The 13992-nt window shown below is 38.1% G+C and overlaps 1 protein-coding gene across 2 annotated transcripts in view; it reads right to left on the reverse strand.

Moving 5' to 3' along the window:
- Positions 1–1445: 1445 nt before the first annotated feature.
- CUL5 (cullin 5) overlaps positions 1446–13992 on the reverse strand; it is a 33406-nt gene continuing 20859 nt past the window's right edge. For both annotated transcript variants that reach the window (XM_081909743.1, XM_081909744.1), the window contains 8 exons: positions 13188–13320; positions 11506–11637; positions 10033–10156; positions 9698–9873; positions 9412–9573; positions 7919–8037; positions 7004–7127; positions 1446–5425 (listed from right to left, as the gene is read on the reverse strand). In XM_081909743.1, the coding sequence (XP_081765869.1) occupies positions 5231–5425; positions 7004–7127; positions 7919–8037; positions 9412–9573; positions 9698–9873; positions 10033–10156; positions 11506–11637; positions 13188–13320 (1165 nt within the window). In that variant the 3' untranslated portion in view covers positions 1446–5230. The remainder of the gene's footprint in view (positions 5426–7003; positions 7128–7918; positions 8038–9411; positions 9574–9697; positions 9874–10032; positions 10157–11505; positions 11638–13187; positions 13321–13992) is intronic.

Raw genomic sequence — 13992 nt, forward strand, 5'->3', positions numbered from 1 at the left:
AACAATTTACACAAAAGTGCACAAACCAAACATGAACTGGCAATAAAGTTGCTTTGCTTACCACTCTCTCCCCCAACTAGTCTGGTGAAGAGTTCTGGGGAACATGCAAGCTTGCACACTATTTTGTGAACTTTTTTTGGTCTAAGAAAGGTATTGCTCTAATCTGGATTTTTACAATGTGACAGTAAAGTGACTTTCAGCCTTATCAGTATACAAGCATACTCTGATGCCCCAGTTTTAGGCATACTTATTTGGGACTTAAATCTCATTAAGTCAAAAACACACATCTCACACTGCCTTGGATACCATCGAATTCCTGTTTTGTTTTGGGGGGAAAAGATATTCAGGAGTGTCAGGACCAGCCTTCTGGACCCAGCCTAAAGGCTTTGTTTGAAAAAAACACTGAAATGATCCAATGTTTTATCGACATTTGCTGCAATACAGAAAACAGAAGATTACACTGTGGACTCCAATGAGTCGTAGTACAGGCTGTAAAAGAAGATTAGGCAATAAAACCGAAGTTTTTGTAAACTCTTATTATATGACAGGTGTGGAGCTATGTAAATGTTATTTTAGCAAACTTCCAAGAATATAATAATGGAACAGGATGAAAAACGGCTAGCGACCACTTCATGCATAGTAAATCCCTTTATAAAAGCACTTGTGTGTCATATATGCATCATCATGTAAAAAATGGCTGTGATCCAAAGAGCTACTTGTTAAAATAAACTGCTTAAAGGACAAGCCATACATCAGTCTTCCATGTCTTGGTAGACTACTGCCTCCAAGTGCCTCAACCACAGCTGGAATTTCTTTCATCTCTTAACATGAGAGAGAATTTTTTCTCAACTTTTAAGTGTTCAGTCTACTAGTGCTGTACTGCTCAAATTTCTGAAAAAATAAAATGTCATTGAGTGTCACCAGATCAATTACAAATCCAAACTGTCCATGGGACTGAAGGCAATATATCCAAGTACTAAAGCGACATTAATTGAGTAAGCAGCACTAAATAGCGGTGGGAAAGTATTGATTTTTAATAGCAACTTGCAATCCAAATCTTCTAGTTTAAAATTTCAATTACTTTGCCCTACTATAAGGTTTACATAGAGAGCTTGTACTAAAAAGGTAGTAAACTTCTGTTACATAGAAAGAACTGATAATTAGGTGCTGTGGATTTGGATCAGATTATATTGCTGCACTGCTGTCTGGCAAGGCAGTTGTACGTGCCATGCATATAGCCAATACAAATGCATATCCCTGTAACAATGCTCACAGGTCCCTTGGAACCTATGTGGTGTTAAATGCTGATAAAAACACTTATTCATACCTTGGACTAGCTTGGGTTTGGATTTCAAAACAACTGATGGTAGTCTAGGAACCCTGATGGACTGTGTTTCATTCCCATTTTCAAAAGGTTCTGAAGATAACACCAAAATGTTTTGTGGTTTTTTATATTTTATATTACATTTTTATTTTGCAAGAAAATAAATTATACAACTTAAAAAATAAAATCCAAAAATTAAGCAGTACATCAAAATAGTTCAGCCGGACTGCCATACAAGAAGAAACTGCTACCAGTCAAAATTGTACAGCATTATTTCAGTATGTAGTGGCACACATTCAAAACTGTAAATAACCATATGTAGATGGATATTACAACCTAGGAAACTCATGTTTGCGCTGCACTCCAGGCTACATATAGTCTATTAAAACAGGAAAGCTCTTGTGTATTGTTTTATTTCACAAATATGACCTTGAATTTACAAAGATAGGATCCCAGCCAGTTCCATGAAAATAGAAAATAGTTTTGCGCTTAACGATACCAAATCTTTCCGTGAAGCTATCAAATATTTCTCTCAGCTGCATTTTTAAAATTTGTACCTTTTACAACGGATACTGTAATGCAAATAAATCCAAAGTATTCAACTACCCGGGCCATGTTACTTTCTTTCCCCTCAAAAGGGGGAAGCCACCACTCAAACATAAGTTAAACTTCACTATGCTCCAACAACAGCTTTGAACAAATGAATAGGTAGAAAACAAGGGACACCAGTAGGATAAAGGGGGGAAATGGAAGACTTCAAAATTAAGTATGAGCCTCATATGTTGCGACAAAAGTTTTTTTGTTTTTTTTAACAACTATGTTTAAAATCAATGCAACCTACATTATTTTTCACATCTAGAGTATTACTTAATACAAACCACAATGGCAGTGCTTGTGGCAACATACATTTTTCAGAAGCAGCACCTCTTTATGCTAGGTCTTTGGAGAAAAATATCCAAAGCTAAAAATCAAGCTTTAAAAGTGCCATGTTGCCATATTGCAATGACTGATGATTCAGTTCATTCTTAGATTTGGATGTTTTCCTATTTCTCCATACATTTTTAAACCAGTTTGTTTCTCTTCCTGATAAGCTTTAGCCTTAAGGGCATCTTGGTGAAAAGTGTCCTGACAAGAGAACGCTAAATGTGATTCTGCAGCTGTAAGGAAATTGCTGGTGTGATTTTTTCAGATTCAGTGTTTTACATGACATCCTGATCCAATGTACACAAAAAGAAAAGAAAAAAAAAAACTGAACAAAGTTATAGGCACATTGTCCGTTGTAATTCCCCTGGTCCTAGAAACATTTAGGTACCTTGTGTAAGAAATAACCGTAAGAGATGGAGACGCAAGGGCACTGTGAATTTTGCTGCTATGTAAATGAGCAAGACAAACTCTCACTGGCAAGATCCAAACAGCCTCATGTGATCCTTAAAGTGCTTCTGCATGTGGATGGGTTTTCTGAGGTTTTTTCCTTTTCTTTTTCTTTTTGGCAATTTTCCTTTTGAAGTACAGGCCACTGTACTGCACTCTTTTTAGGGAGAACAAGGGGCTGATGGGAGGGCTTTATGAATAGTCACAAATGAAGTCCATGGTAGTCATTTACATCCTAGCCACTAATTCCAAAGTTCTAAAGTAGTTGCACTGCTAAGAATAAAAATAGGGAAAGGAATATTTTTTGACAATCAGGCTGCTCATGTCTGAACGATACCAAGAAATTAAATATGAAGTTTAAAGCTGGTTTTATATTTAATGTGTCATGCCTACTGCCTCCAATACAAATTAATGGGAAGCATACAATTCAAAAGCACTCTCATCAAAGTATTCAAGAAATATGTACAAATATTTTAAAAAATTACTTGCCCTTTTCTACCCATTTCCAAACCAACTTCCAAACCAAATGCAGTTTTAGAAACCCTGTAGAATGTAGACTTCTGGGGGATCAATTTTAGTTGTCTTTCCCTTTAACAAGGAGTGCTTGACAAGTATGTAAAACATTTTTTTAAAATTCTTGCCCATAAAATTTTGATGCTGAAATTCAACAATTCTATGTTAACTTGGAAGTTAACTTTATGTCAACTCTATGTTAATTTTTAAAAAATATTATCCTCTGATCCACAATAAAAATGCGCACATTAAGTGTAGAAAGTGAGGTTTTTAAATCACTGCCTGTTTTCATCTGCCACTTTTGCATTTCCATGCAGATTTGTCAGTCTCTGCCATTCCAAAGCACATACAGTTCCCCACCCACACTGGTATGTTATTTATGATCACTTAAGGGCGCCAGTACCAACCTCTGTCTGTGGATCGGTAGACTACCTTTGGAGCCCCATTATAGGTAAAATACAGCAACCATTTCCAATTTCACTCTGTCCACACAGCTATCTGTTACTATTTCACTTTCCAACCTGTAAGCATAATCACTAACTTTAAGAAGGAAAGACAATTGCTCTAGACTGCTAAAAGTTTAAGGGCCGTTTTGCAACATTGCTTTCCCCAGGCAGAACCTTTAGGAATAGGGTATGGTAAAAGCTGAACTGGCGTTAGGTAATTTTTTCCCCCCACACTAGTAATGCTGAGGCAGGAAGCTCGACTCTTCATGGACATTTTAAAGCAGCTGGAGACTTGGCAGTTAACTCTGAAAATGACTAGCATCTTGTTGTGGTGTGGCAGTTCTCTTGCCCTTAGTAAAGCACTCTTTAGCCCTAAGCCTTAATGTGCATTGCTTTAAGTCTCTGGAAGATTTTTATCAAGGGAAAGGGGTGGGGGATGTGCACATTCCATCAGTGGGGGCTCACTGAAACAAATGGAAGCCGGGTGGCAGCATTTTTTCCTTTTTTGTAGAACAGTCAGATTTATGACAATCTGTCAGCATATATATGTGGAGCTGGTCTAGGAGGTCAAAGAATTATCATATTCCACACAGTTGATCCCACCCCACCCCCCGCCAGAGTAGAACTGTATTAAAAAAAAATGTAACATTTAGAGATTTTCAAATAAATAATCAAGGAAGAAATATATAGGGATTGTCAAAATGTTAATTCCTATTTTGGATAAGTTGTGCACTGGCTATTTTTAATGCATTCAGATTTACGCAAGCATACTATATTAAATGTACAAAGAGATACACTTAATATTTCATTTTGTTTCACCATAAACAGATCCATCCATGAAACACAGTTCTTAAGGGTGAAGCCATAATCAAGAGAAAGCAACACCTCTTATTTTAAAAAGGAGGGGAATGAAGTCATCTGTCCAAGAAACAAATGTTTACCCAAGTTTTGTAAAGAAAAGTGACAAACAGGATATATCCTGCTTAACATCACTTGTGTCTCAGTATCCAAATTCAGTTATACTGAAGCACTTTGCTTGAGCCCAAAGATAAATATGTATCTTCAGCTGTGATGCTATTTGTGTCTTGCTCAAATATTGTACATAAAAATGGATCAAAAGGAGGCTGTTGATCCGAAACACAAAGTGTGAACTGCTACATCTAGTCCTACTCGCTGCTTTCTTAAAAATGTGACAACCCTCAGTGCATGGGTTTTGAAGATTATTTTCCTTGTGCAAGGTACTGTTCATCTAGAAACCCCAAATCTGTTCTTTTCCAGGTGGGTACAATGGAAATCTAAAAAAATATCACAACGGGCTCTCAATGAATGCAAAGTTTCCCCACAAAAACAGCATGCTGTTAAAAACCTGTGCAACATGAAGGGAACGCCATCATGCTAGCTGAAAAAAAAAAAGGTTGGCAAAACAAAGTCCTCTGGTAAGGTAAGGCAGGGATTTGAATATGTAATGCAAGTCAAACAAGTCCTTTCTCAGCACAGTTCATTTTCTTGTAGTTGTCTGCTCAAGCCATCTCCAATGCACATTTCCTTGGCATCTTCCAGTAAGAGAGTCTTCAAGCTATGCCATGTATATAAAAGTGTTGATATCTGATTCATCTCTTCTGATATATTTGTGTTCTATAAGCCATTCAATCTGCTCTTTTATCATTTTCTTCTGTGGCAAGAACATGTTCTTTAATATCTCTACTAGTTCAGTCTGAAGCTGAGCATTAGTAATTTTCTTCCTCATTTTCATTATTTGGATGATAGCCTCCTAAGCAAGGGGGAAAGGTAAGAAAAAGCACTTTGGGTGTCTGTTGTACAAGGTTAACAAACCAAATCTATTTAACTGGTTGGCAGAGAAGACAGTCAATTTCACAAGTATCACTTCGTAAATCACAGAATTTTGAAGACTAGGGCTACCTATTATACTAACTGAAAAGAAGAGCCAACTTAGCTTAAGACACACCCCTCATTTTAGATTTGTACTTACCAGCTTAGTTGAATTCACATGGACTGCTTTAGCAACATAGTAAGCAATTATTTATTTGTTTACCTTTATCTGTTTATATTTAAAAGCATTCCTAATGTTAAGCAAATATTTAAAAATCTCTTAAGCAGCATACAAATATACATAAACGATAATAACAACAAAATAATGTAACAGAGATCTTCAGATATTTCCTTCAGAGTTGCTAGACACATAGTCACAGCAACCAAGAGAGGAAAACATTTTGTACTAACACAAGACAAAGTTGCAACTATGCTGGTAAAAGTGAAGGTCAAACAAGGTCCTACCATTTTATTTTAATATCATAAAAGCCTATTGCTTTCGAAAACTGCAGGGGTATGAGTACTGGCAGAGGGCAGTTTGTGAGAATAACACTTAGCCTCTTTAAGCTAACATATTACATATATGCATACTGGAGAGGATCGTGTAAGTTATGAATTTTCAGCTAAAAGATTTGGGACTAAGTTTGTCATTATTAAGCTGGCTCAGACATTCACCCTGAAAGCTAAGTTCTCAGAAGTTGTAGGGCATGGGGCTCAGCATCTCATGAATGCTACTGCATGTGAGCCAGGCGTTTGAAACTACCAACGTATGGTCAAACAGGACAGAAATTAATTAAACAAAGCACACACTTTGCCACTGGGCAGCAGTGGGTGCACATTCCCAAGGCCCTGGGACACAACACACATAGATTTCTGCTAGGGTGACTCTACAAATCAACCTGTTGTGTCAGTGTGGCACTACCAAGGTTACATAGTTTTGATGACACATTTAGGTATGAATGCTGACTTTGAAATTTCAGAAAGCATGGATGACACTCTTCCAAGCATATCTTGGAATGACAAGACTGTTTCCTTTTTATTTCTATTAACACCGAAGTAGCTGAATTTTGCATCCCATATCACCATTTGTGTGCCAATGGAAACGCATAAAACACACAGTCCTAGTCATGATGGACCCGCAGCAATTTTGCAACTCAGTCCCTGTTCCTATGTTGTGGATAAGAAAATTTGCTTCTGTTCATGTTGCCCCTTGCGGCTTTGCACCTGTGTAGCCTGGTGCAAAGCAGATTTTCACCTGCCTGTATTATGGAGCCCTTTTGATCACAAAGTCAGATAGTTAAACATGAATTTCCACATCCTACAGTGACAGATCTACTCTTCATTTAATTAGATAAACTGTAAAGGAAGGCAAAAACAAGCTGTCAGGTACTGAAGCACTTTAGACTTCAAGAGCATACAGAGAGATCATACTTGTAGTAGTGTAAAAAATAAATAAATCATAGAGTTGAACAGTTAGAAAACTGAATCAAAGCCAGAAGGTTATATAGGATTAACGTACCTGCGTCCGTAATATTCTTAACTGGACTATCCCTTCATTTTCCTCTTCTCGCATTCTCTCTGTAGTTAATTGAAGTCTACCAATTAGGTTTATCTTACCTCTCTTTTGAACTTTTGCATTTTTTCTGAAATAATTAAGAATGAGATGAAGCAAAATATATAGGATATGCAAGATGCTTTCACTGCTTAGTCCTAATCCAAAGAGACTCTCCAAGAATTCAGGCAAAGCTATTTCTGAGTGCTAATGCTCATCAACCTTTATTATGATTAGGATTATCATAATTACAATTACCTGCCCTTCACCCTAAGGTCCCAAGGCAGGTGACAATTAAACCACAACACAAATATTAAAACACAATCATTACACAATGCTAAGAACAATTCAAAACAAATTAAAAACTTACAAAAATATGAGGGGTCCTAAAAAGGTGCATCTCAAGTGTCAAAAACAAGGGTTAAAAGGTACATTTAATTGGGGGCACTGGGGACTCAACCAAAGTGTTGTATTCTACCGCTATAAATACAGGTATCTCCCCACTTGCAGGTGTTCAACCCGTGCGTATACACATCAGCAAGATTAGTTGTAACTTGCCAAAATGAAGAATATTTATTACAAAATTCTGACCTCTACAAAAAGGACTTGGTTAAACATGTTTGCCAAGTACATCATGAAAAACATCAAGAATGAAAACATTTTAATTTCTGCCTATAAGTAGGAGATAAGATATAAGAACACTTCAAACCTGATAGGCCAATGCCAAAACATTCAGTCTCAATTAACTGCAAAAATGTCAACCATTTTAAGTTTTGCTCTGATATGACACATCTGCAAAATGAAATCTAAGTATTGTTGGACCAAAAATTGTCCTTCATCTTCTACAAAGTGCTTAAGGAATAAACCAATTCTACATCTTACATTAAGCTGAACTCCTGGTTCACTGAGAAGAGGGTTCCTTCAGTAAAGTCTTTGGGTGAGTTGACTTGAGGTTCATATGACAAAACCTGACGTTTCAACTTTGGAAATGCTACAAGCGACTGTTGAGAAGAAAGGTGAGAGTGAGTGAGTGAGTGAGAGATACACACCATAAAAATAAGCTTTCAGGTGAAATTTTGGCAAATCCGCAGCATTTTGTCATGCTATCTGTTTGCTAGATACAAACAGCAGAGAAATCCTGCTTTATTTTAACCAGCTGCTAAAACGGAACAATTCTTATACACATTCTCGTAGCAAGCAAAGCAACTGTGAACAATGGAACGATGAAAACTAAATAACAAACAAATACTTTGAATAAAGCTGTCCCTAACTCTTTGACAACACCCTTAGCAAAAGGAAAGTATAAAAGTCCCGCTTGCACCAAACTGAGTTATTAAAAACTTATGGGTTGTATCCAGCCTTGTTATTTAGCTAATGGCAAGACTTTGGTTAAGGCCTGGTTCTGTCACTGAAGTATGTGATGTCTGCATATCTGGACAACTTTTTCTGGAACAGTGATTACATAAGCAACCATAATAGACTGCCCACCCCCAACCATACAAAAAAGCCCTGAAGAAAAGTCCATCTCCAACTGCTGCACGGAGCCAATATTACTTGGCAAGTTGTAATCATGTTTAACTACCAGCAGATGAAATACACACCTGACCACTTTTTCATCACTATGTTGGAACTGTGAGATATAGCTTCCCTTCCCCCTTACACTGAGAACAAGCTGTTTTGATCAAAAACATATGAATCATCATCAATAATTCTAACCATAAAAAGGCAGTATAAAAATAAGACAGGAAGTATGACAACTCTTAAAGTTCAACAACATTCATAGCTACAGTATTCTTTCTCGCCTCTCCATTAACTGTTGCCCAACTAACTTACAAATTTCGTATAAGTTTTTATTTGTTTTGGTCTATTCTATTGTGGTTTTAACTTTCTGGGTGTTTTCAGTTATGGTTGTAAATATTTTAGTGATAAATGTTATGACATAAACAAACAAACTGTCCTGGGAACAGAAGAGGGAGGGAGGGAATCACAGACCTCAGCTGCTCTGTGTTCTGTCCTGCCACAGGGCCTACTGACACCAACTGCACTGTTCTGTTATTTGTTCTATTTTGATTTTATTAACGTATTTTGTTTTTACCCCTCAGTCACCTTGGAAGGGTGTGTAACCTTAATAGTGGAACATAAATAACAATAAATAGGACTTGACTTAACATTAAGACTACCAAACCAATTTCCCAGAAAAGATCATTCAGGAATTCTGCGCAATTATCACTCTCTAAATATTATTTTGGTTTACTTTTAGGGGACTTGATTTTACTTAAAAAGCATAACAAATTGAGCTTTGTTTCAAAATTATCCACCCAACACCCACACCCTTGTCCTATAAATAAAATTAGTTTGAAAATCTGGGCACATACCCACAAAGTTCTCCTGAGCTCAGCATCAGGGAGTTCTGTTGCCAGTTTAAGGTTTTCAAAGCTGATCTTCTCTCGGGGTCTTTGGTTCCAGGCAAAAAGCACAGCCAGCTGAAACGTTGTTACCTCCAAGTCATACTGGCCAACTTCATTCTTAAAAGTTATCTGTTAAAGGGAGCAAAAATTATCCATGAACTGTACTTAAGTACAGACTTGTCTCCAGCTCACCAAGACCAAGTACATATTTAGAAAAATACAGAACAGAAGTGACTGGCACATGCATACATACAATTCCATTGGACATAAGGTGATGCCAGTGAAGTTTCCTGCCGCTGTGGTTCTTTTTGTAGAACTCTTCCACCTCAGGGATGAGATCTTCTAATTCCGTGGGCAGCGATACAAAAACCTTTTCAGAACTTCTGGACCAGGCCCCAGCATTCAAAATTTTGATATTCACAGAATCCGCTGTACAAACAAAAACACAGACGAATTCCAAATCAGAATGTAAGTCACACAGAGCCAACAGCAAAACATCTCTGACAGGTTAGCACAATAAAGAAACTGACTCTTTTCATGCTGGAGTCAAGCAGCGTCATTCTATGTAACACAGGAAAATAAGAGTACCTGGTAGGGCCAGCTTATTATTTTTGTGCATTTCCTTGAAAGCCTGGTTCAAATCTTCAGATACTTTGATATCCTGGAACATTCTCGCCAGCTTATTTACATAATCTGCTGGCATACCTACTTCCTGCATAAAGAGATGGCAAATTAAATGTAGGCACAATAGGATCTTTAAAAGGAAGGGGTTGTACTGAACAGTAGCATTGTATTTTTCAAATGTAGTTAATTCAAAAGGTATAACCCGCATAGACAATATACACATACTGCCCCCCCCCACCAGTGCTTGACAGCTACACAGGCCTATCAGATAATGGAAAACCAGACGGTCTCAAGTGGGATGAAGCAGCATGTTGATAAATGTAAATCTGGAAAGCACCAGCTAGTATGGCCTTAGTAACTACTGCATTTGGCAATGTCCAATGATCAGCTCTGCACATCTAACACAGCAAGTCTGAAAATGTCTGCTATGTGAGTTGCATAGCTATATGAAAAACAGTTAGGCCTCTATTTCCACTCCACCGAGTTTCTTGGGGTTGGATACCATCGTGATGCAATTTGTTTACCTACAAATGACTTGGCCAGAAACAAGAGTTTGGCCTCCAGTCCCATTATATAGGCAGACATTCTTTCTTTCAGGAAATGAGTAATTCTGCAAGCCTCCAGGAAGATTGCCCCCAAAGTTCCTGCATCAGTCAAAAGTCTTCCACTTACTGAAGGAAGGGGTGCCTACTAACTTCTTGAGAGAGAGGAAAACAAACTCTCATATGAGATGCACCTGCCTAGAAAAGAGAGCCGTGCAATGCTCACAGAGTCCCATGGAGAGGACTGGCGGTGGCTGGAGCTAATGTAAGGGCCACCACTTGGCCATTGTGTATATAAATAGCTGTTATATCATAAAGAAGTTATATTATCATAAGGAACTTAATCTAATTAAATTATGAGTTTTGTGGCTTATTCTGAGAGATTCTGTTTTACAGAAAATACTGTAAGCCTAAGTCTTATGAAACAGAGCTACTACTAATTTTCAATATTTTAATTTTTTTAAATACTTAATTTTAAACATAAAGGCCTATTCTAAGAAGGAAATTCATTAGCACTCATCCAATTTGCAGTGCAGGTAGACCACGGGTAGGCAAATTAAGGCCCAGGGGCCAGATTCAGCCAAATCGCCTTCTAAATGTGGCCCACGAACGGTCCAGGAATCAGCATGTTTGTACATGAGTAGAATGTGTCCTTTTATTTAAAATGCATCTCTGGGTTATTTGTGGGGCATAGGAATTTGTTCATTTTTTCCACTTCAAAATAATAGTCCGGCCCCCCACAAGGTCTGAGGGACAGTGGACCGGCCCCCTGCTAAAACGTTTGCTGACCCCTGAGGTAGACCCTCGATAATTTATATTTAAAACATTAATATTTGCCCTTTTTAATCAACAAACTTAGAGGAATAATAAAAACATTAGGATTTGAGATACTTACTCTCAGCCATTCTACCATATTCTCTTCTATTTCACTATCTGCTGATATATCCAATATAAGACGTCTTGTTAAATGAGCTTTGTGGTATCTCATGAAAACATCTTTGTTCTGCACATACTTGAGCACCAATAGCTGTTTAAAAAAAGCATTAGACTAGTTTCAGTGGTTGCTACTAACATCTATTGTTACTGCACAGCCGAGCCAGGAGGTGGCAAGCTCATACTCCCAAATTGATCTTTCGGCAGTCATGCTCTATGAAATGACTACAGATATAATTACGTTCCTTCTCAAGCTATCACTGAGGAACAAATGTGGTTTAACAACACATAGTTTCACTTTTAATTGAAACGTTCTGCATTTCTCCCTTTTGATCACAGCAGTATCTGATTCTGCAAAAAGACCACACAGTAGCATTGAGAGATTAGTGTACAATAAAAAGGTAAAGGACCCCTGACAGTTAAGTCCAGTCACGAACGACTCTGGGGTTGCGGCGCTCATCTTGCTTTACTGGCCGATGGAGCCGGCATACAGTCATGTGGCCAGCATGACTAAGCCACTTCTGGCGAAACCAGAGCAGCGCATGGAAACACCGTTTACCTTCCCGCTGGAGCGGTACCTATTTATCTACTTGCACTTTGATGTGCTTTCGAACTGCTAGGTTTGCAGGAGCTGGGACTGAGCAACAGGAGCTCACCCCGTCACGGGGATTCGAACCGCCGACCTTCCGATCGGCAAGCCCTAGGCTCAGTAGTTTAGACCACAGTGCCACCCACATGCCTCTTAGTGTGCAATACAGTGTGCTTAAATTTTTCTAAAACAAAAGGTGCCAGGGCTCAAACATAACAGTACATGGGGACTCTTTAGTTTCCTTCTCACACTACTCACATTTTTAAAAATTATTATTATTATTATTATTATTATTATTATTATTATTATTATTATTATTATTTTGTATGCCACCCTTAACGCAAAGATCACATGGCAGTTCACTATATAAAAATACAAAGTGAGGGGATGGGCATAATAAAACAGAAACAAACTAATAACTCCCCCCTCCCCCGAAATAATAAGGCAAAGTGTTTTGAAAGGGGTTGTGGGTTGGAGGATGCAAAACTTTTAGAACCCCAAAATGCACAGCTGCTCCTGGCCTCACAATCCACATATTAGCATTGACACTAGGGGCAGGAAAGTTTTTCTGCAGTAACCTCCTCAACTAGAGGCTGCCCTGAGCCCTCAAACTCAGTGCAATCAGAGTTCCAGGGATTTTGTGTGCAAATGCTTCTTTGAACCAGATGTCTCTGGTAATGAGAGCATGGCCAAGTGGGAGAAGCTGCTAGCCATTGGGGCAGACCTAAAGGCACAATCCAACACATTTTCAGTACATTTTGCATCTTCACACAAGTAATGCATGAAAAGAGGATTTTGTGAAAGGCCTGAACCCCACATCCGCCAACTTAAATTGCATGCAACTGTCTGACAGATTAAGGAATACTTAATTGTGCATAAAAGTAAGACGCTACTCTCTGTACCCAGACAGCGACTAGATTAAGAACTGAACTATTGTGGCATTGACTGTCTCTCTCCCTGTTAATCCTGCTGTTTTTTAGAGCGATCAAAAGAAATTTTGCAGGGATCGCAATTGTATTTTTTTTTCTCAGATAAAAACTAGAATCTGCACATACCACTTCTTTAAGCTTTGCTTCAATTTCTTCAGAGGTTAGTTTTTTGCTTAGCGGTGTTTTTCTCAACAACATATCACAATAATTCGCAAGCAGCTCCGGGCACTTGGACTCTGGCTGTGTTTTCAGTCCAACACTAAACGAACATGAGAAGCAGTTATCACAAAATTATACTGAGCAGCCCTCAATGTGAAGTTGCACACCATTATAGCGGGTCAGGCTTTTGCTAATAATTAAAAGGGGGTAGGACACTTCAATAAAAAGGGCAAACGTTTACACACTTTTCTTAAATTCCACTTGCTTCTTTTCCTTCCAAGGGTCCATATGTTATTTCACAGATGTAATTAATACGGAGAATAGTAATTTGTGTAAATGAGTTAGCAGAAGGGACTGTACTCAGAAAGCCAGTGCAGCATGTATGAGAGAAGATTCTAAGTTCGAAAGAATTATCAAAACAAACAGCTCCTCCTAACATCACCACAAGCTGTGTGTGACTTAAACTTTGGACCTACTATTAAATGAACAATCAGAAGTTACAATCGGGAGAATATACAGTACAAAAGCACCACAAGGCAGGCACTTTCATGGGACTCCTCTGAAGGTGGCTTCTTTAAGCCTCTAGATTAGAACAGTGTCAATTATGGTGGAAGGATTCAGAAATTTCAAGTGTATCAAGTATTTAAATACAATGTGGCATTGCAACTTCTAGTAATTTGATGCTTACAATTATCTGTTTATGGTAAAGGACTGAATATACAATGTCGAGCATGGGAAAGATGGATGTAAGGCCAAGGTGGCCTGGAAAACC

This window comes from Podarcis melisellensis (assembly GCF_964234715.1).
Source record: "Podarcis melisellensis genome assembly, chromosome: 4".
In the NCBI taxonomy this organism is placed as follows: Eukaryota; Metazoa; Chordata; class Lepidosauria; order Squamata; family Lacertidae; genus Podarcis; species Podarcis melisellensis.